Source organism: Lagopus leucura, unplaced genomic scaffold (assembly GCF_019238085.1).
Source record: "Lagopus leucura isolate 7727_CA_CO unplaced genomic scaffold, USGS_WTPT01 Super-Scaffold_760, whole genome shotgun sequence".
Taxonomy (NCBI): domain Eukaryota; kingdom Metazoa; phylum Chordata; class Aves; order Galliformes; family Phasianidae; genus Lagopus; species Lagopus leucura.
The window spans coordinates 7,278,524-7,300,596 of NW_024962257.1; the positions used below are offsets into that span (position 1 = coordinate 7,278,524).

At 39.5% G+C, this 22,073-nt stretch overlaps 1 protein-coding gene across 1 annotated transcript in view; it reads left to right on the top strand.

Moving 5' to 3' along the window:
• Position 1: 1 nt before the first annotated feature.
• Positions 2 to 22,073, top strand: part of KCTD5 (potassium channel tetramerization domain containing 5) — a 30,128-nt gene continuing 8,056 nt past the window's right edge. The window contains exons 1-6 of the mRNA XM_042864460.1: positions 2 to 235; positions 6,521 to 6,629; positions 7,709 to 7,800; positions 8,896 to 8,991; positions 12,030 to 12,146; positions 16,523 to 16,648. Of these exons, the coding sequence (XP_042720394.1) occupies positions 2 to 235; positions 6,521 to 6,629; positions 7,709 to 7,800; positions 8,896 to 8,991; positions 12,030 to 12,146; positions 16,523 to 16,648 (774 nt within the window). The remainder of the gene's footprint in view (positions 236 to 6,520; positions 6,630 to 7,708; positions 7,801 to 8,895; positions 8,992 to 12,029; positions 12,147 to 16,522; positions 16,649 to 22,073) is intronic.

The following is a 22,073-nucleotide window of genomic DNA, read 5'->3' on the forward strand; positions in this document are numbered from 1 at the left end:
GATGGCGGCGGAGAACCACTGCGATTTCTCGGTCGCCCCGATCGGCGGCCTCGGCCCGGGCGGGCCCTGCCGCCGGTGCAGCTCGGCGCCGCCCCCAGGCGCCGTGCCCGGCAAGTGGGTGCGGCTGAACGTGGGGGGCACCTGCTTCCTGACCACCCGGCAGACGCTCTGCAGGGACCCCAAGTCCTTCCTCTTCCGTCTCTGCCAGGCCGACCCCGACCTGGACTCGGACAAGGTGAGGGCGCGGCAGCGCGGGCGCTCCGGGCTCCGCGTGGCGGTCGGGGCCGTCGCGGCCCAGCGCCGTGCCGGGGAGCGCTGCGGGAACGGCGGCGGGCGGGGGGCAGCTCTAAAGGGCGGCGGGCGGCCGGTCCGCGCGCTTCGAGGAACTTTGAGTCTCGGGGCGGCGGGGCCGATGGCTCGTGAGCTCCGCGGGTTCTCGAGTGGCGCGGCTGCCTTACGAACGTCGCACGGGGAGCGGTTGATCGTACGTTCATTTACGTGTCGACGCTGAGCGGGTTTAGCTGTAGCGCTTCCATGGAGCGTCTGCCTGCAGAGCGATGTCGGTCTGTTTCTGCACTGTCATCGTTCTCCAGTACGATTTCAAGAGTTGGATCGAAATCGCTTTTTTCTTTTTTTTTCTTTTTTTTTCTTTTTTTTTTCCCTCAAATTGTTCCGTTTGTTTGTAGAAGAGCTTAGGTTGGAGGGGACCTCACAGCCCCAGCCCTGCCCTGTGACGGCTGCCCTGCCACGGGCTGCCCACGGCTCCTCCGTGGCCTCGGGCTCCTCTGGGATCCTCTGGCACCCACAGCTCTGGGTGAAGGATTTCTTCCTCACATCTAACCTGAACCACCCCTCTTTTAGTATAAAGGAAAACTCTGTGAACCTGTCATTCAGTAAGTGAGGAAAAATAACCTTTCTTATCCAGGCGTAGTGTTCTGAGTTTTGGAAATTCGTCAAATAAAGCGTTCCTTGGGCAGAACAGGCTGGGAATGGGGTGATAGTGAGCATCCGTGTGCTCCTTTGGACTCATGTTTAGTAGGGAGAGTACTGCCGACTGTGCTGTATTTGGGTGTAAAGCATTCATGTGAAGTGCTGGACAAGATGTGGGAGCATCATGGCAAGAACTGACTCCCAGGACTGGGTATTTGTGGAGAAAAAGGGGACAGCTTATAGCCCTCACATACACAACTAACTGATTAAAAATAAAGAGTTGTTTGATATGAAAACTTCTATTCTGGTAGTGGGTCTCCTCATTTTGTCACACCTAACAGAGGATGTTTAAAAGCTTGAGAAAATGCAGAGCAGACTCTGAATAGCATTCCTGAGCTAGACATAGGAAAATACCTTCCAGCGTGGTATTGTGAGGAGTGGTTTTGTGTTTTCTTTGTTTAGTTTTGGGAGGTTTGGCTTAAACTGACCTCAGTAAATGAGGAGCTGTGGGTGACTTGCTGATGGCTCAGAAGCTGCTTTCACTTGGGAGATGGGGAAGCTGTCTTCTGAGGTTTCTTAAATAAAAAATAAGGTGTACTTAATAATTAAGGTGCCTTAATTACAGTAACCTTTTCCAGTTGATCCACTGCAAAAAAAAAAAAAAAAAACAAACGAAGAAGAAGAAGAAAGAAGAAGAAAGGTTGTTTGGATTCTCTTGATGTCTTCAGAAAGATGATAGGTGCATTTGTAGATCGATTGCTTTAGTTCCATTTAAGGCATTTGGCTTCCTTCATTTCATCAATTGGTGCCATCAGTCATCTTCCACAAGCATTATCACCAAAGCACTGATATCTCAATAGGCTTTTGGAGATGGTCATCTAAACCTTCTGTCTGTACAGTGCTTGCATATTCCAGGTCTGGCAATGAGACATGAATCCTTCAGCTGTTTGGTGTGAAATGGGGACAGACCTGCAGTGGAACTGAAGTGTAAGACGAGAACATGGCATTAAGGTGCACTTTCCATACCAACGTAACTTAAGCCTGTTTCATGCAGAGCTCGTTCAGCGCATCTTGTATTTAAGACTAAATCTTAGTGGGTTTGTTTAGTTGAAGTTGTGGCAGATACAGTCATCTTTAATAAATTATTGTGCAGGATGTAGGTGTAGGGAAAGTAGTTTGGGTAAATTTGTATTTAGAGAAAGTTGTCTTGTTCAGAGTTGCATTCTCTGGGCTTTTGAACCCAGTTGTCTTCAGTTGGATGTACATAAAGCTACGTATTTAATGATTAAGCATTCACTGCAATCTTTTCAGTGCATTTGTCAGTTTTGTGCTCCGTTGTCTTGAACATCTGCACTGTAGTCATTGATTTTCACTTCATCCATTCAGAATCTGTTTTCTGCAAAATCCACAATGATGGATGAGTGCAGAAGTCTTTGGAGTCCCTAAGGTTACTTAACCAAGTAGTGCCTGTCTTCCAAGGATTTGGTTCAAGACCTGCCTTTAGATTCTTTGCCCTCTCAGCAACAACCATACCTCGAGCAGTTCCCTTACTTTTCCCCTTGAATGAGTACGGATATTGCAGACATCTCACCTGTTTGTGGGCATACTGTCCTGATGCAAGAGCAGACCTACAGATTTTCTCTCTGATTTAAGTGTGTGATGTCAAATGTTTTTAACTAATGAGCACAGATATTTCAAGAGAATCCTTGTTGTTATCTGTGTTACTGTCCTGGGCTCTGGTTCTTCTCCTTTGCCACATCTATAGCAATTGAAATCAAATTGCCATGGGTGTGTTTTTTCCTCATGGTTTTACTTTTTATAGTCCCCAGTTGTAGTCTGATAGTGAGGTGATAATTTTTCTTACTCATATGCTAAAGATTGTGAACAACTACAGCTATGCAGGGCAATTTTGCACTTGTAAAACAGCAATTCCTTCATGGTGTAGCTAATAATGTCCTCTTAACCTTTGGAGCGCTGGAACTGATCTCTGACCCGGGATTCCCTGGGTTTGATCCTGTTGTGTTTTCTTCTGGAAGATCACAGAGGCTTTAAACCCCTCATTTTGAACTTCAGAAACATCAGTGTAGGAGAATGTGAATGTGGGCTTGTCTGTAGGCTGATGGCTGTTCCACCCATCCTGGACAGACTTGTCTCTGCCTCCAGATGGGAACACACGGAGAGGTGGGGCTGGGAGAAGCCTAAGTGATGAGCCGGCAAGGCAGTAATCAAAACTGAGAGCCCTCTGTAAAGGAACTGTGAGAAATGCAGCTTTAGCAGTGCGGCTGCTGTATGGGGAATTTGTCTGGGACTTCAGTAACTTTAGAGGATGAGACTGTAAGAAATGCTCATCCCTGATGAGAATGGATCTTTAAGCAGACTCACAAATGAGAGTCAAGGTGCTTCTGCCTAAACTCATAAGGCATACATCAGCCATGTTGCTACAGTGAGAGATTACATGTTGACTCTACCAGTTTACTAGAAATGAGAGTGGAAAACTGAAATAGTCCGTAGATTATACTTCATCTGTGCCAGCTGCGTACCTAGAGACTGATTGCCTCTATCATGGCTTGCACACCAACATTTTTATTTGTTATTTAACTGCATGCATCATAACACCTCCTTCATTATTACTGAAAAGGATTTGGGAAAGGCAATGTGTTTGCCTTCCAACTGCCTGCAGGTTCTAAGGCTGAGCGAGGCTTGGCAGCCTGTGGGCTGCTGCTGGGTGTGCTTCTGGTTGCAGCAGAAGGAAGATTGATCTTGGTGTTCCCTATGGCAAAACTGGTGTTGAAAGAAAGAATATGGTGAAAGAATATTTTGTTCCTCTCACTTTATGTCTCCAGGTAAGTGTCATTGCATTTAAGACTATTTGAGATTCATCTCAGCAAATGAATGGGTGGTAGTGGTCATGTCCAGTGTTTGCAGTAGGATTTGTTTTCAGAAGTGTTTAAATTGTGGTTCATTGGTGAATATGAAAAAATGAACAAGCAGTCTCGCTTACCTTCTCATCCTTGTTTAACTTCCTTCATGTTTGCATTGTTTTACAGCTTGGCATTTGATTTCAGCATCTTCCCAGTATACCAGTTTATCTTTTATGAACTGTTTCATCATTCATTAAACTTCTCCCTAAGCGAGAAGATTGTCAACCTTTCCTAAAAAGATTTTGGCAACTGTATTCATGCTTGATTTTTAAAACCTTTCTCAAAGTATAATAGTACTGAGATAGACAGTTAAGGAAGGAAGGAAGCACTGGATGTTTTATATTAATCAAAATCTTCTTGGCAGCACATCCTTAGCTGTCAGCACTAAGTAATCAGCGCAAGAAAAGCATCTTAATTATAGTCATTATTCTAAGTTATAGTTAAGATGAACTTTGTTTTGCCAGTGTATTTCTGGTTAGTCAGTTCGGTGAGTGTGTTGTGATATTAATGGAGTTTGGGTTGGTACTGGCAGTCAGCTGTTTTTCAATGTTTTAGGTCACGTAGTTGGAGAAGAGGTATGTGCAGGGCATCCAGATGAAGGTCTAAATACCACAGGAGGGTGAGGGAGGCAGCTGTTTCTGTGTCCTGCCTCAGTGCCAAACGTAATTGCGTTTCTGTGCATATTCCTGCTGTTAGCAGAAATTCCGCTCGCTCGGTGTATGTACATGATGTCAGTGTTTTAGATAAACACATTGGAGCTCAAAGTGTTGAGCCAAGAGTTTGATCCTGTGGTTTCTGACAGTGTCCATTCAGGAAAATATTTGAGAAGTCATCAGCCTTGTTTTGACCTCAGTGGAGGTACTGAGCCGGGCACGGATTGCTAACGATTCAATTTGTGTGTTCATGCAATTCTTGGGAACAATGTTAAATGGGTTAGAGATCATTTTATTTAAATTATACCATACCCTCACTTAGTTCCTCTCAAGTAACGGTGCTTTCTTGTGGGGAGTGGGGAATTAGTTTGTAATATCTATATTTTAACTCAGGCTGCGGTCTAGCTTTCTGCTGACCCTGATGAGACAAGTACATCCTTCCAGAAAAGAAATCCGTGTGCCTGAAAATAAATCCACATGCATTTCCAGTGAGACAATTAAAGGACTTTTAAGAAATGTTAAGTAGAGAGAGGTTTTAGGTATTGCAGTGTAATCATCAAACCTTTATGTATCAGCATGAATTTCCAAATGCAAGGATTTGGGTCGGTAGGATTTTTTCAGGAGGAACAAATATAGTTTTGGAGGAAAATGGTTCAAATTTAGCTGTGACTGTTGGTGCTGATAATCTGTGATATTTCTTGCAATCTACTAAAATACCAATAATAATAAATTGTACAAAGTTTTTAGGGGTGCAATCTCAACTCTACAGTACATATTTGTAGGAGATCACTGAATTGCAGGGATTGGAAGGGACCTCAAGAAGTCATCCTGCCGTGCTAAGGCAGGTCCCCTACAGCAGGTTGCACAGGTAGGCATCCAGCTGGGTCACAGGTATCTCCATAGAAGGAGACTGCCAGCCCCTCTGGGCAGCCTGTTCCAGTGCTCCATCATCCTTACCGTAAAGAACTTCTTCTGCATGTTAGTATGGAACTTCCTGTGTTCACATTTTAGGGCACTGCTTCTTGTACTGTCACTGTGCACCACCAAGAAGAGCCTGAACTCATCCTTTTACCTTCCACCTCCCTTTAGATGTTTATCAACATTTATCAGATATATGTATTGAAGGAAAAAATTAGGTACTAAAGGACTAATATTTGTAGTGATCTGTTGACAGAAAGGGGCGGCATATCCGCTAAGCAATCCTGTTATCAAGCTCCTTCAGTTTAGACATCTGGCCATTGATGTATATCAATACTGCATTGCTCACAACTGTTCACACAGACTGAATTATAAAGGAAATACAAGTTTTATTCCTTTGATTCTTGGTCAAGGGTATCAACTGTGCAGGAAACGTTCCTGAACGCTCTACAAAATCCAGTGTTCAATTCACTAAGCTGAGCATCAGTTGGAGGTTGCTGTATGCCTTTGTCTGCATGAGGGAGGCAGGAGCTGCATTTTCAGCATACCTTTTTTTTTGTTTTTTAGAAGATGCACATACAACACTTACTTGGTACATGGCAGTTCTCAGTACCCTGTGAGTATTTGTACCTCTGAGCTAAGGCAGAAAAAAAAGATTTTAGATCAAAATGGTGATGAAAAATGATAGCTGGTATTTGAACCTCACTGTAATGTAGCCTTTGTTCTGAGGCTTCAGGATTCCAACCAAAACACTACTTCCTGTGTTGTTTTTAACCTTAGTTTTCAGTGTTCACCCACGGCACCAATGCTCTGATGTTTTTTTAATTGGTAACAAGGGGTTGGGGCGATTGGTCAGCCAAAAGAAATGTCTGTTACACAAATTGAGTTGAATAACTGATCAGATATAATTACAACTACATTGCTGAATTTCATTTAATGTCTAAAACAAACCTGGCTTGAAGTGGTGTGGCTGTGCCTGAATACCTGCTTGCTGTTCAGACACCAAGCTGAGTATTAGCTTGCAATTCCTGCTTGGGCATTCAAATCATTGTGCTTTTTTAGCTGTCTTGTTTCTTTCTTTCTTTGTTTCCAATATAGGATGAAACAGGTGCCTATTTAATAGACAGAGACCCAACCTACTTTGGGCCAGTGCTGAACTATCTCAGACATGGGAAGCTGGTTATTAACAAGGACCTAGCTGAGGAAGGTAGGATGTTACTAAATCTCTTGATCTCTTGTCACTTTGTCGTTATTTTTACTGCTTTGAAAGTCAACAAAAATAACTTAGAAGCAGATGATGAATGTTAGTGCAGCATTTCAATCTGTTGCAAAGCTGATTGGTGTTGTGCAGTTACAGTATGCTGTTGTTGGAGCATTTTGAGTGATTCCTGGTGTCACAACTCTCAGCCTCAGAAACACAGCTAAGAAGGGAGATGCCTCTTATCGTATAATCGTGTATCTTTCCTGTATGACTCTGTGAAATAGTTTTTAGTCTTCTTCAAGCAAATGAATACCTCCTGTCAAACGAGTGTTACAAGATATAAAGCAAAGTACATGTGAAGTCTGGGGATGTTCAGATGGATGGGACATGGCAAAAAGTAGTTTCTGCCCCCAGCTTGTCCCTTCCTGGCCTTCATATCACTTTTACCCTAGGGGAGAATTACTGTTTTAGTGCTAAAGCTGTGTTGATAAGATATTCAAGAAATTGATCGCAGAAAAATGGGATCTAACCATATTATATTATTATAATTCAAGTAATTTGAATTATAGCTTGAACCTGCACTGTTAAACACAGTCTGTGGGGAACAGATAAGACTTTAACGTGTGAGTGGTTGCAGTTGGTAATATGCTGCTACAGTAAAATCTTTAAGGTGTTGTTTGAGGGCTAAGATCTCAAGTGGCAGGTAGAGCAGTTTTTTGCACACTGGTAGTTATAGAGCTTTTCAATAGCAGTATTTGTATTTTTCTCTGCTATTCCAGCACAAGGCAGGATCTGAGCTATAGTGGCCCTTTAAACTCCTGTAGAATGGATTTGTACTCTTCTTGTTTCTGTATGTGAAATGGCATTGGTTTTCTTCAGTTTGTTTTTAGGACAATTTTTCAGAATGAGCTCAACTTTGAGAACTGAATTCTCCCGAAGGAAGTCAGAGTTGCTTCTTTTACCAATCCTAGGGCAAAATGAATTGTTTTGCATAGCTGTGTAGAAGATGATGTTAGGAGCTGGTTGGTGGTTCTGACCTAGAGCACTTGGTTGCACAGTCTTTTCAAAAAATGTTCTCATTCTAGGTGTACTGGAAGAGGCTGAATTCTACAATATCACATCACTAATAAAACTGGTAAAGGACAAAATAAGAGAAAGAGACAGCAAAATCTCACAGGTGAGGCCATTTTTTCAGTGTGCTTTTCATTATTTGTTCTGTATCAAGTATGGGGTGGTTCTGTTTCTTTTTTTTCCCCTTAACTGTTCATTTTCCCAGTAAGATACTGGGTGCCTGTCCCCCTCATTGGCCAAACTGGAGCCATCAGTACCCAAAGAATAATATTCTAAGTCTTCAGTAGCTACCAGTATATTTACAACAGCCAAAGGGTTCTGATTTTTGTTAAAAAAAGTTTTGATATTTGTTAAAAAAATAAAAAACATCCAGTTGTTCAAAAAATGTCTGGTAGTGGTAGAATTTCATTATCAAAATATGTTTGGAAATAGTTATTTCAAAAAAAAATCTCAATTTTTTCATATATATTTACATACTTTGACTATGGTGAGATGGTCTAACTATGCTGTAGCTGCATGCTTATGCAGCATACGTACAGATGTTATTTAGCTCTCAACTTAATCTTTTGTAGTAAAGTTATCTCCTGTGTTTGTGGTGTTCTGTACTCGTAAAGATCTTGCCAAATCAGTTTCTTCATAAAAATGAATATGACATTGAAATGATTGGGTAAAGAAAATATTCAAGTTTCTGACTGTTCTTTCACGATCTTTTCTGTCCTTCCTTAGTGATGTCTTCATGGAGACATTACAAACTTATTATTGCCCAACTTCTATTGAAGCTGGGCCATGGGATACCTGAATTTATCTCCCAGTATTTCCCACATGGTTTCACCTGATGTGGTCCCAGTTATTCATCGTTCTGTAGGGTAAAGTTTGCCAGGGAAGCAGAAATGTTTTTGAGCATGAGACATAAGACATTCCTTATAAGCAGAATATCAGCCTTGATTTTAAATGATGTGGTTTGCTACGCATGGAACAGTGGAGGAAGCTCAACTATTTATGGTCTATTACAACTGGTATGGAGCACTGTCTGTCCCTGAGGCATTCATGAAGCACCAAATGTGCTACAAGGTGATCCTGAACAGATGAGAGTTCAACGAAACTCAAAACTGTTGCTTTCTAAATATAAAGAATAAGGGAGAAAATTCACAAAGACAGTGAATTCCATGCTGTATTGAGCATCTTATGTTTCTTTCTAAAGGTGCCAGTCAAACACGTGTACAGGGTGCTGCAGTGCCAGGAAGAGGAACTCACTCAAATGGTCTCCACAATGTCTGATGGTTGGAAATTTGAACAGGTAACAAAAATATATAGGATGTAATTACAGAGTCTTCTGAAAATGTAGTTATGTGTCAGAGAAGTAGAAAGTCAGTTATATGCATCTTTTTAAGTGCACTCATTATCAGGAATTGGATTGATAAAAAGATGCCCAGTTAAATTGAAGTTTTGTGTTTGTATTCTTATTTGTCAGAGAAAAGAAATGCTCTCCAACGGTGAAATGGATCTGACTTTCAATAAAAACATGTACATCATGTTTGAAATGTAACTCTTTGGGGTCTGCACAGCAACGTTTGGATGGTGAATAAAGCGAAAAAAGAATTAAAAAGTTTCTAGAAATGGTAGATCAGATATAAAGAGTTCTTGGTAGAAGAGATGGGTGTGGGGGATAAATGTGTGTCAGATCCAAACAGTGGTTCTTCAGATGAAGGGCTGATAAACAACTCAAATCTCTGCAGCTGTGATAGGTGGGAGCTACTTGTTTTCTTCCTTTGCTTTGCATAAAGGTAATATTGTGTGTACACTGAAGAATACAGTGTAAAATGAAAAGATTTTTCTGTTACTTTTGATAATATCTGTGAATACACTGAGCAGATGGTCTCTTCAGCATTCACATTCCTAAACTACCAGAATATCTAGACTGTGCTGGAACAGTGACTCTGGTGTAATGCACAGGTGCTCAGTCACCATGTTTTTCAATGTCTGGTGCCAAATGTAGGAGAGATTGGAATAAACAAACTTTTTATCCCATGCAGTCTCCCCTGAATAACATAACAAAAGATCATTTTAAGACTGCAGTGCACAAACCTATAAAAAGAATGTTTTGTTTGTATTCTATAAAATGTGCAAGTCTCTTATGTCACAGACAAAGCCATTATCAAATAAACCAAACCAGCACAGAGAAAGCTTCTTCTTCAGTTCTCCAGCTCAAGTATTGGAAGATCCATTTGGCATGCCAGAAACTCAGTATTAAATCAGTGAAAAAAGCTCTTACTAAATCCATAGTTTTTGTCCAGTGCATCGATAATGTTTTTTAGACATTCTTCTTTGTCACAGGAAACTGTCTTTCACTAAAAAAATAGATATTCTTATAACAAATCAATTGCTGCTGTATCTTTTAGCTGTCTTAAAATCCTATGTTCTTTGGGAATATTGTATTTTGAAATGTTATTGTTTTGGCAGTGCAGCTGCAGAAAGAGCTATTGTAATTTCACAGAATCACAGAATCACAGAATTTCTTCTAGAATTTGCATTTTGAGAAATTTCCAGTGGTTTTCTTGAACGTTACATCCTTGTTTCATCCAGCTTTCTTCCTACATTGCTCTCTCTCAGGCATGTAGCTTGAGGCAAACAGCCACAGTAGTTGTAGTTCCCTTGCTATTCAGTTTCTCCTTACTTCAGACCATGCCATTCTCTCCTTTGGTTCTATTGCAGACCTGCTTTTAGTGGGCATCTTTCACTTAGAACATAATTGCAATGCTTTGTATAGTCCAAGCAGTTATATTATTAAGATTTGAACACACTGTAACATTTCTGTATTTTTTTTTCTAAATAAATATCCATTGCTCAGCTTCCTTCAGAAATACTCTTTGGGATGGCACCTGCAACACTCCTTAGGTATCATTGGTGGAATAGAGATCATCAGCTTTTTCAAAGGAAAAATGCCTGAGGGTTGAGAGTCCTTGTGTTCTGCACACAATGTAATGTGTTTTAGTGGTTGAGATTGATAAATGTTTAAAAAAATCCTCTTAAAATACAATTGGACGTGATAACTAAATAGGAGTGGAAAGTGTTAAACTTTTGGTGCACTTATGAGGATGCACCGATGCACTTTTCAAAGAACATAAATGAGCAGTGCTAGAAATCTGCAATTACATATCAGCTGAATTCCAAAAACAACCCCTAATAATTGTGCTGCCCCACTTCAGTGGTTTTTAATGTGTTAGCCTGTAGATTATTTTTAGCTTCCATCATTACATCTTCAGGCAATCGGAAAACGAACACTTTGGCATTACTGCATAATGAGAGACTTTGGGCCGTACAGAACTGCTGCTTACAAAGGCTCTAGGCAGCAGCAGCATGTCAGTCATGTACATTTTAATATTTAATGTACCCCGAGTCTGTCACCATAACACCATCCTCAGTAGGTTCACTGTATGAAAAAGACAGCGTTTATCTGCTGCCTTCAAAGGTATTGACAGAGCAGAAGAGGATAAAAATAGATTAATGGTCAGGAATGTTCTCATCAGTGGTGATCTGCTTACTGTGAATGGGCAGTTAGTGGCTAGTTCCTCACCTCAATTGAGAGCTATCATCTTTCTCAAGTGCCCTTTTCTTCGCTTTGAATTAAATGGGTTAGGAATTGCCATGTATTAAGATAAAATATTTGTTGTAATGAACTGTGAAATTCTGCTGAGGTTGTTACAAACCTGTGAATTTTCAGACATTTGAAAGCTGCAAGGGCAGTTCACAGTATTGACTTTAATGAGAGCAAGACAATTTTTTACACAACAGTTCTTTGCTTTGGTGTTCTGTAAATCAACTCTTCTGAAGCCACTTGAAATGCTCAGCTCTTTTTTTTCCCCCTCTCTAGTTGACTTTACATGTTTCCTTAGCTGTATTTCGTTTAACAGCTCCTAACGAGATGAAGCCCTTTCATTCCCAGGCTGGATATCACTTTACATAGCACCTTCCAGTATGACATCCATGTTACTTTCTGCATTTGGAATGAATGGCAGGAAAATAATGCTCTCATTTTCATAGTACACCAAACTTTGCTTTGTTTTTTTGGTACAGTTGGTTACACCACAATGATACGAGGAGTTTTCTGGTTTTTGATCAGTAACTCTTTTAAATTCCCATGAAATTACAGATGGTTTTGCGACCGCTTCCATTACTTTTTAGTAAGTTAAAACTAAAACTGTGGCCTGTTCTAGGAACAAGTAAATATTGCCTACACATTTGAGTTCATCTGTTATTTGTATGATTTGGATAATGGTATGTGCTGCAGCTTTACAAAGGTTTCTTTTTGTGTTTTGCTCTGATTGGTTATTTCAGCTTGTCAGTATAGGTTCCCAGTATGGCTGTGGCCGGGCCCAGCAGTCAGAGTATCTGCTGATAGTGTCACGGGAAGTGAAAGGGGAAGAGAGATGCTTCCAGAAATGCTGCAGTGAGGTGTGTCACGCTGTTCCTTTTGCCCTCACGCTGATATGCTTGGCCTCCTCGCGTTTCTGCTGCTTTCAAATAATTCCACTTTATTCCTGGGTGTACAACACATAGCAGTTTGTATGTGTTTGTGACTGGCTTTTATTTATATTCACAGTCTTTCATTGCACTTTATCAATGTTCATATTGGGTTTTTTTGTTTGTTTGTTTTTTGGTGGTTTTTTTTTTGTTTGTTTGTTTTGTTTTAAACAAAGAAATGTTTATTCAGACTTGAGTTAAATGAAGGTTTTTCTTAAGAATTCTTATCTTCTCAATAGGTAATTTTTTTCCCTCAAATCTTCCTCCAAAGTTAACTGCTTTTGACCTGTACTTGTTAGGTAAAAGTCATGCAATTCGAATATTGGAAGTCTTGTAAATAACAGCTTTGAATTTGCTGATTTCAGACAGGGACATATTTTTCTGTGTTAATCATTCTTCCAAGCCAACTATATTTCATCTGCATAATAATGAGTTACCTTTTGAGTTCCAAGTCCTCTATTTGTGGTAACTCCAAATGTGACTGGTTATTAGGTGGATAAAATATATTCAAACTGGAACAATAAATAACATGTTTATTCAGAAACAATTAACATGGAGAGACAAACATAACCAGCAGTTTGTTTTAAAGCTTGTGTTGGGAAGAAGGAATATCTTGGGATCTCTTTGGTGTTTTTTTTTTCTTTTTTTTCTTCCTTTTTTTTTCCCCTAGGGAAAGCTTTTTGAGAAGCTAATGAATAGTAGCAGTGTCTCATGTACTTTCTGGGCTGTCTCATCCTTCCCGCTCCCCTTATTCTCGAGTCACTGCTTTTTTAATCTCTGTGCTACTTCCCAGTGTTCCAGAGTTTGGGAGGGATTTGTTTTGCTAACCAGTAGCACAGGAGGCCGATCCCAGCTCTCTACATAGCTGCACTTTGTTTCAGAGTCTTATGTGAACTGATCTGAGGACCTGGTGTTCTGCAGAATTTTTCATCAGTGAAACACTGGGAGTACTTTTTCTGTTCCTTGATATATAATGTATATGTTAGTCAGTCTAAAACTATAGTCCAGTATAACATCATAAAATAGTATGACAGTGAAGTGAGTTATGAGCAGAATCTTGCCTATTACATGGTCACTTGGCCTTGCAATTCTTGATTTCAAACCTGGACTGCTGCCTGGGTATATTCAGGAATCTACTTTTAAGGTACTGAGCAATATCTGTTTCTTAGAGTTGCACAGGTAACTTTTGGAATGTGGAATTAATGCACTAGGTTTGCAGGCTTTCCAGAAATGAGTAGGAAATAGGATGCTAGAGATGCATAGAGTATAGCACCATGACATTATTCATACGTTCATGTCGTGGAGAGCTCAAAGAAAAAAAAACAAGGATTAGTTGAAGACATAAAGAACTGCTTGTAGGAGTACAGCACACTGGAGTTTTGAAGCATTTGTCTTTAATACTGCAAAACAAACTTTGTCTTGAAATGCACCGGCTATTTAATAATGGCAAAATATCATCTATACCTATTGCAGTGAACAGCTTCAATATTGTCCAACCAGCTAATGAGCAGTCAGTCTGCCACATCCTCTAAAGACACTGATGTGTAAAAGGTCATCTAATTTGAATTATGAAGCATTAGTGGGAATTTAAGTAGCTATCAACTGAGGAACTGTCAGCCTAGTTGAATCAGGATTGAGGATTTGGGTGATGTTTGCATCTTTTATCGTGTCTGTCAGAGAGATCGTTTATTACTGTTGTGTGTCAATGAGTAAAGTAGTAATTTTTTCTTCTGATAGGATCATTTCAGCTGTTGTCATAGCTTATCTAATATCAAGTTCTTGCCATTTTGCTTAAAGAAAAATTGACTACATGCTGATGAAATCATATACTTAAATATTATTCATTTCTCTTCATAACAAGTTAATTGTTTATGGCTTTATTTAAACATGTACCCAGCTTTTTGAATGTGTTCTGATCTGCAAGTGAGTTGAATGTACTGTTTAAGATTCAAGAATAACTGAGGTAGTTGTCTTATTTGTATTATATAGTTCTTAATTGATATATAATGCATAGACCAAACTCTGTACCACTTCAGCAGGCTTAGAGCCAACTCAACAGCTTTTTTTTTTTCCTAAAGATCTGTACGTGATTTTTTTTTGCTGATAAGAACAAGGATCAACAAATTGTATTTATGAAGAAGGTCCGAGTTATCTTTCCAGCTTTTCAGTGTACTTGCTTAGTCCACTTGGGGCAACAAGGCAACTTTAGGGATTTTATGATTCTATCTCGCAAAAATATAATCTGGTGCAGACAGAAAAGTGTGACTTAACCTCTCCAGGTAAATGGTGCCCTTGGGTTCTAATGAGGGTGTATTGGTGCTACTAAAGAGGCTTAGAGTTTCTAACTTCATTAAATGCTTTTGTGAAAAAGTGTCTTGATCACACTATTTTTTGATCAGCCTGTGTTCATTACTGACCACATGTGTATTGTCAGAAGTAATCATAGGAGTCAGGGGAGAGAAGGAGAAGAAGGACTTCGCTGATAACACCCAAACAGTGTAGGTAAAGTAAGTTTAGTTTGAGAGTATTGAATTTTGACTGCCAATTCTGTACCGTTCAAATCTTTTACAACACTGATGGCCAGACTGCTATGAGGCTATCAAATACCAACATGTTTCTGAGTCTTGTGCACACTCTGATTATGTGGCAGTTCAACTTGCCTGCAGTTCTGCTTCAAATGGGAAGGAGAATGGCTTTCAGTTCTCCTTCCTTTCCCCTCCTTTAAAAGAGAGGCCTTGAAGACAGCCTTGCTGTAGCTCTTAGCGCAACACAGAAGGAGTAGAAGCCAAGCCTGGTAGAGAGGGATGTACACCTGATATTAGGCATGCTGTAATACCATCAGGGTCCAAAAACTCTATTATTGCCTAGGCCTGGCCAGTTGTTTCATTCTGCAGAGATGCAGTCTGATGCTTTTATGGACTCTGGCTTTGTCAATCTGTGGATGCTCCTGCTTGGCTGTCTTACCAGAGCGCTGGAACATCCGAATATCTATCTCCTCTCTCTCCTTAAAATTTCTCCTCAGATGGAAGCTGCTTTTAACCGTGGTCTGTCTTTCACTTTTGTTAGGGGAGTCATGTCTTAAGCACGGATTCTGGACCAAGGTTTCACCTTGGTTTCATCTTCCCTACTCTAAAAAGTCTTACTCTCTGGTGCTCTGCCAGACTGATGGAGATACATTTGTTTTTAGACAAATAACCACAGTTTTTCAAGTGTTGTTCATTTAAGAAAAAGAAGTCAAACCTTTTTGTGGAGCTATTACCAGGATGATTTAATGATATAATAGAGTCTGAGGGGTAGGGCAGCTTTATTACATGTCTGTGGTGGTTTGGCAGTTAGATGCAATATAGTTTTGGTAATGGCATTTAGATATAGTGTTTCTGAAACAGTTTGATTTTTAGGTGCTTGATCTGTGTCAGTAATTATAGCACCATACATTACCTTGTCATGGCTTTGAAATAAATCTTTTTTTAAAAATGAACCAGCTTCATCGGAATTGATTCTGGCTGGGAAAGGCAGGCTGTGTAAAGCTTCTAGCATTAGGCAGGTGTACTGTGTGTAAGGTAAGATAAGGTGTATGAAACTTACGCCGTTTGATAAATATGTTGTATATGAGGTAATATTGATGTTTAGCATATCCTTCGTTCTCAGGAAATTGTAATTTAACGTTTAATATCAAGACTTGTAGAAGCTTATAAATCATTTCATTATACACTGCTTCCACCTATAGTCCTTCCTAGAATGTACTTCCTTGCAGCAGTACACACGTATTTCTGATGTTAATCGTAGCATCCCAACGTGCTGTATCTTGCTGTTTTCCAATCAAGGACAAATTTTAATGCTGTCCACTCAGAAGATGTTATAGTAAAAGTGCTGTTATCCTTAGTGAAGTGGTAGTTATCCTTCCTGGCTAAAGTGCTTCTTGCATGCAGCCATTTATGTGCTAAATTGTGCTGCGTTAAGACACAACATACAAAGTTGTAAAAATTAACTTTGGAGGATGGGAATGTTTCCATTAAATGACAGGAACAGGGAACGGGCTGCTTTTCCTCTGGCCTAACTCTGTAGCCTTTTGTTTGACAATAAAATCATAATTGTACGCCATTAATTCTGTAAATGTTCAAAAAGAAAAGCTATGTTTATCTTACCATCAGAGTGTCAGTGTATTTGTCAACATCAAAATGTATTTGCATTGAAATGGAGACTTATGCTTCAGGCACAGCCATCAGTGTGAAGAGTGAGGAGTGTGAAGCTGTGGGATTTGTTTTACATAGAAATGCAGGTGATTTTTTCTTTCTTTCATCTTTCAGCTGGTCAGTATCGGTTCTTCCTATAACTATGGCAATGAAGATCAGGCTGAATTTCTGTGTGTTGTCTCAAAGGAATTGCATAACACTCCCTATGGCACAACCAGCGAACCCAGTGAAAAAGCAAAGGTAAGTTACTGTATGTTGGAGAAAAGAGGTAGTGTCAGCACAGCATAGGCTTTGCTAAGTAATGCAAGGCATGCCTTTCTTCTGGACAGTTCTTTACTTGCCTTTTTGTTCCCCTCCTTCAAGGAAGTAGTGATTCCTGTTCATTGTACAGGAGAGTGTAAATGGCAGAGTCAGCACTATCTGTTACACCAGATAGCTTCTATGAATGGAATATCTGTACTGTTCCTGATGCCTGTCCTGTTTGTTGAGTACTGACAGATGTTTACTGTTCACAGTTGAGAATCTGCATTTTATTTTCTTTTGCATTTGAATAATTCCTTATTCTTTCAGTAACTCAGTTGAAAAATGTTCTTGCTTGAGTTCAACTGAAGAAATCTTACTATCAAGAACGGGAATTTTAATATGGCATCTCTGAGAAACGGTGCAATACATTAAAAAATGAAGATGCTTGATAGCTTATTATTTACATGTTTCCCTCCAGCTCTCCTTCCTCTCTATAACCAGTTTTATAAAAGGGTTGCAGTGGGCACAATGTCCAGGCATTTTCATCTGTTGTCTTTCAGAGTTTGTACAAAGGAAAAATGTGAAGAGGCAACTGTGTAGTAAGAGGGCAATGAGTTGTGTGGACACGTTATTCTGTGCATATTAGATGTTCTTATCATGGTGCAGTTGCTTTGTAAGAGAAGTGACTATAGATAAACTGAGTATTTCTGTCGCTGGCTTAAAAGCTTTTCATGTGGTATTTTCAAATGGGAGATGGTGAAACATCACTGATTGCTTTTTCAAGAATCATCTTTAAGGTAAATAAATCTTGAAATAATGCTGAAAAGCAATCTGGATCTTTGGCTTGTGGCCCCAAATAGGCTGAACCTCTCTACTTTCTGTGTTGTGTAACTTCGTTTTGCTGTTACATATATGGAGACATTTTTGTAAATTACATTTTAAAAGTACTCCAAGCTTTATTTATATTTATTTAGTGAAATTATTGATTTCTGCTATTTCGTCTCTGTTGAGATAAAATTTCCAGAGAGTTCTAAGGGATTAACATAATCAAGTTCTGCTTTTGTCAGAATGCTTCAGGAAAACTTAAAGAGTCGGAAAAGAGGAGTGTGGCAATAGTTTAGTCTGGGATTTGTGCCTGGAATGAAAAGTGGAATTCTTGAGCCTGATGTACATCTTCATAAGAATTTGTGGTACGTACTCAGGGAACTTCAGAAGTTGCCAGAGTTACATTGCATCCTTCACATAGTGGAAAATATACAAACTGAAACTGTCAAACTGAACTGTCAAAACCCGAATAGATAAACTTGTTCAGGGCATGGTTCAACTGCTATACAATTAGTAGCTCTGAGAGATGCTAAATCTTAGACTTCTCTTTTAAAATACTTCTTGGTTATCATTTCAGAGATGAGAACAGAGCATAACTCGACCAGGACATGGTATGAGAATTATTGCTCATTTTTATTTGAAGATATAAACATTCGCTCCTTTTGTCCTGGAAGAGTTGAGCTGTTGCTAGCAATAAATGGCAATACTTGAATAATCCTTTTTATTTATTTTTATGCTATATATCTTATAGGTGGATGTTTGGTCAGGGTGTGAGGGGCGGAATTCCTTTTTGGCTGGGAGGTTTCTAACTGTGCTGTTGAGAAATTTGGACCAGACCTTGGAAGCTGTTGTCTCAGCAGTTCCCTGCTTAGCCAGCTTTAAACTTCCAGTCTGTGGTTTGTTCAGTAGCATCTGAGTTGGTCCTCAGGAAGTTCATCTGATTGAAATTAGGGCATCCAGTGATATATATGGAGTGAGGTGATCACATCCTGAGGCTGACTTTTAGAAACTATGAGAAAGTCTTCCTAACTATTACTTTTACAACACATTGGGTTAGAGAAAGCAAAAAAAAAAAAAAAAAAAAAAGTAATGTTTTGTGACAGGCACTTCAATTTTAATTAACAGGAGCGAACTTTCAAAATAGAAGAAGCATTTTCTGATACTCTGTGTAATCAAGTGTCACCTCATTCCTTCTTAGAGATGTTTGATGGAAAACAGCTTGCATAGATAGGTTGGAACAGAGAAATATTAGCAATTAAAATCTTGAAATGTGTGATTCCACCACTCTCACTGTGAGTGATCTATGCAAACTTTACTGCCTCTCAAACCATACTTCACTCCACTACATGTTGATGAACCTCTAGCTTGTACAAAGCATAAAACATTGTTTTGTTGATGTAACGTATAGAAAGATAATTGAAAATGTGCTGTGCTGTGAAGCATTAGTGGTTAATAAGTACAAAAATGATCAGTCCTGTAGTGTATATTTTCCACTGAGTAGTAATTTTAGCATGATTTTGCCATTGGTGTTTTTAAGGAAGAAATGGCTGGTCAAATTGCAGTAAAAAACAAAAATGACCAACAAAACTGTGTAACAGGTAGCAAGATGCCAGTCGGGGGGTGTATTTCAGCACCTGCTTTTCTTAGTTCTTGTCAGTAGTTGACTTTTTTGCAGCCTTCTACTGTGGCTGAGGGGGGGAATTTAACCCCGTTTGGAACATTGACTTAGATTGTTTCAGGTAGCTTTGACATTACTGTAAGATATGCTGTGTTCCCACAAGCACTTTGCTCTTTCAGTTTATTTACCTGTAATGACTAAAGCCTCTTGATACCATCTACATCCAGAATTTGATTTTCAAGTGCTATCCCTCCCCATCTGCGGAGAAGCTAAGGTACCAACTTCAGGTTATTTAAATTTTCTGTGCACTTAAGGTCCCCGTTATTATACTGTGTGGCGCTGTTGACTTCTGTCTGCAGACATTTTGGACATTTGGGAGAGGACATTTTCATGAAATCCGTAGTGTTCCTGCTTGAAATTGTCTGCTGTCATGCTTCCTTATGAAGAGTGGGGTTCCCAAATAAAAGTGAATTAGTGCCATTCTCCAATGCTTCAAGTCTAAGTGGACTGTACTTTGTTGCAGCTCTGACTCACTTGCAATCTTTTCTTTTCCTTTCCTTTCTCTATACTTGCTGCATGCTGCATGCCACTCAGAGTGAAGATGAAGAAACGGATTACGATATGAATGACTCAGATTAAATATAAATGTCATGGTGAGCACTGGCTGCCGTAGGATTTTACCCAGATGCTTTTCTGCCCCACCGATTCCTGTCCCCAGTAGTGCTATCCTTTGGCTGGTCCTAGTGGTGTATTTGTTCGTGATTATAGCTGTGGCATGGTTAGCAGAAGCAGAATACCTGTTCTGTATGTTGGCTCTTTGACAAAATCATGAATGTGGCTGTTATCAGCTGTAGTATGATGATATCCTTTAAAGGTATGCTAAGAGAAAAAGTGCTTCATATAGATTGTATGGGACAATGCTCTAGGACCAAAATTGGTTTTGACATCTTTTCTGTTAATTACTTTTTATGTGTAGGGGCATCTGATACAAACTTGCAGACTAAATTTTCAGTGAACACCTGATCTGGCATTACATGTATAAACTTAACTGAAGTACAGCATAGCCAAAATATCTGGTAATTTTGAAACTAAATGTTTTTGAATCAAGACTGCTGCTGAGGTGGGCTTGGCAAAAGATCCTATTTTTACAAAATGGCTGCAAGGAATGGATCAAATCTGAAGCTTTGTTGAAAAAAAGTAAATTGGTCCTCTGATGGAATTGAATGCTGGATTCTTAAGCTACCCAGGAGACAGAAAGTCTCTTAAGATGCTATTACATCTGCAGCAGATCTATTCTGAGTGGGAGGAAATAGGTCTTGCATTCTAGTTATCTCAGAAGCTGTCACACTCAGGCCCTTAGAAACTGAGTTTATTCAGCATTCCTGAGAGTACCTGGAGGAAAAACAGAATAGAAGCATGAAAAGCAGGAAAATTCTGAACACATCAGATTTGATGAGTAAGGACCAAGGAGCATTATCAATGCAAGTCTCTGTTTAGCTGATGTTCTTGCATGTTTAGATCATGTTCTTGCATGAAAACTTTCTGCTTTAGATATACTCCTCAGTCCTAGCTACCAGAAGTTAGAAGATCTGCCACAACCATTTTCAAATGTTAGTTGCCTCTGCTATGGTTGAGGTGTCTTCTCTCAGCATTATATTGCCCAGATAGCTACCATCTCATTACCATCTTATTTTCAGAAGAAAAGGAGGAAATTCAGATTGCAGAACAGAGTCAGTCATCCTTTGAGCAATTAGTAAGTAAGCCCAATTTTGGTATCATTCTTGATAATTGAAATTCAAATTCAATTCAAATTTCTTTCCTTCTTTGGACAAAATCACTGTGCCGTGACTATAGAAGATCCTCCTTCACCCAGCTGCTAAACAGAGGTGGATGGAGCACCTCTCTCTTGAGAGCCTGCGATCAGAAATCACTTTCTCTTTAGTAAAAGTAGGGGTTACCAGAAAAGCATGAAGCAAAGCATGTTAAAATATTTTCTGATCTGATGGAATTTTCTACTTTATGTTGGATTTATTGTCTCAACAAGGTGTGCCAAGGTGAACAGCCAGATCTGGGGTAGCTTTATTTTACTGTATGTGTTCTTGAAGTTACAGAAAGCAGTTCTATCTCTATTAAATAAACGTCAGAGTATTTTTTAAGGAAAGAATAAACTCAAATTTTGTACTTTAGATGGGAAACGTTCACGAAATGAATAGATGCAGTAATGTTTTCTAACTGCACAGGTGCTTGTTTCAGCAGTGTTTTTGGCCTCATTGGCTAGAATTGCTGCATCAGACTATTATCCACCACGGGGGCTTCTGTTCCAATACATTGTTCTTAGCTACAATCGACTGCAAGTACTAAAGGAAAGAGATTAAGTGTTAAGCATATATCCAATTAACTCCTGATGTATTTCCGCAGCTTCCAGTAAGCTTTTTGTTTGTTTGTTTTTGGCTTCAAGGCCTGTCTCTTCCTTGCAGAACACATTTGTATCTTTCCTACAATTCAACGTGAAATGCGTTTTGTTCAGTACACACAGTAAATTATTCCTCCTGAAATAGGCTGTGTTTGCATCAGAACGTATCAGAGCCCATCAGAAACATCTTTCTGTATGGAAATGTATTGAAGATCCTGCATTGTCATCTGTTTTCCTAATGAAATAATACTGTCTGACTTTGAAATGAAACAGAATTTTGTAACCGCAAAGTGGGACACCGCCGGGATTTCAGTGAGCAAGTGGTGAAGTGGATTTAGAAAAACAAAAATGATTTGTTTTTTAATTTTGAAGTTAACATTCAACCGTCTCTGAAGGAGGGGTGGTGGAGTCTTTCTGAACTCTAGCGCTAAAAAAACGTCCCATGAAGTTGTGCAAAGCAGGCAAGACCCCACTTGACTGGGGAATTGGACTAAATGATCTTTTAGGGTCTTTTAAAACTCGAACTCAAACAATTCTGTAGTTCTATGACTGTAGTCACTGTGAAA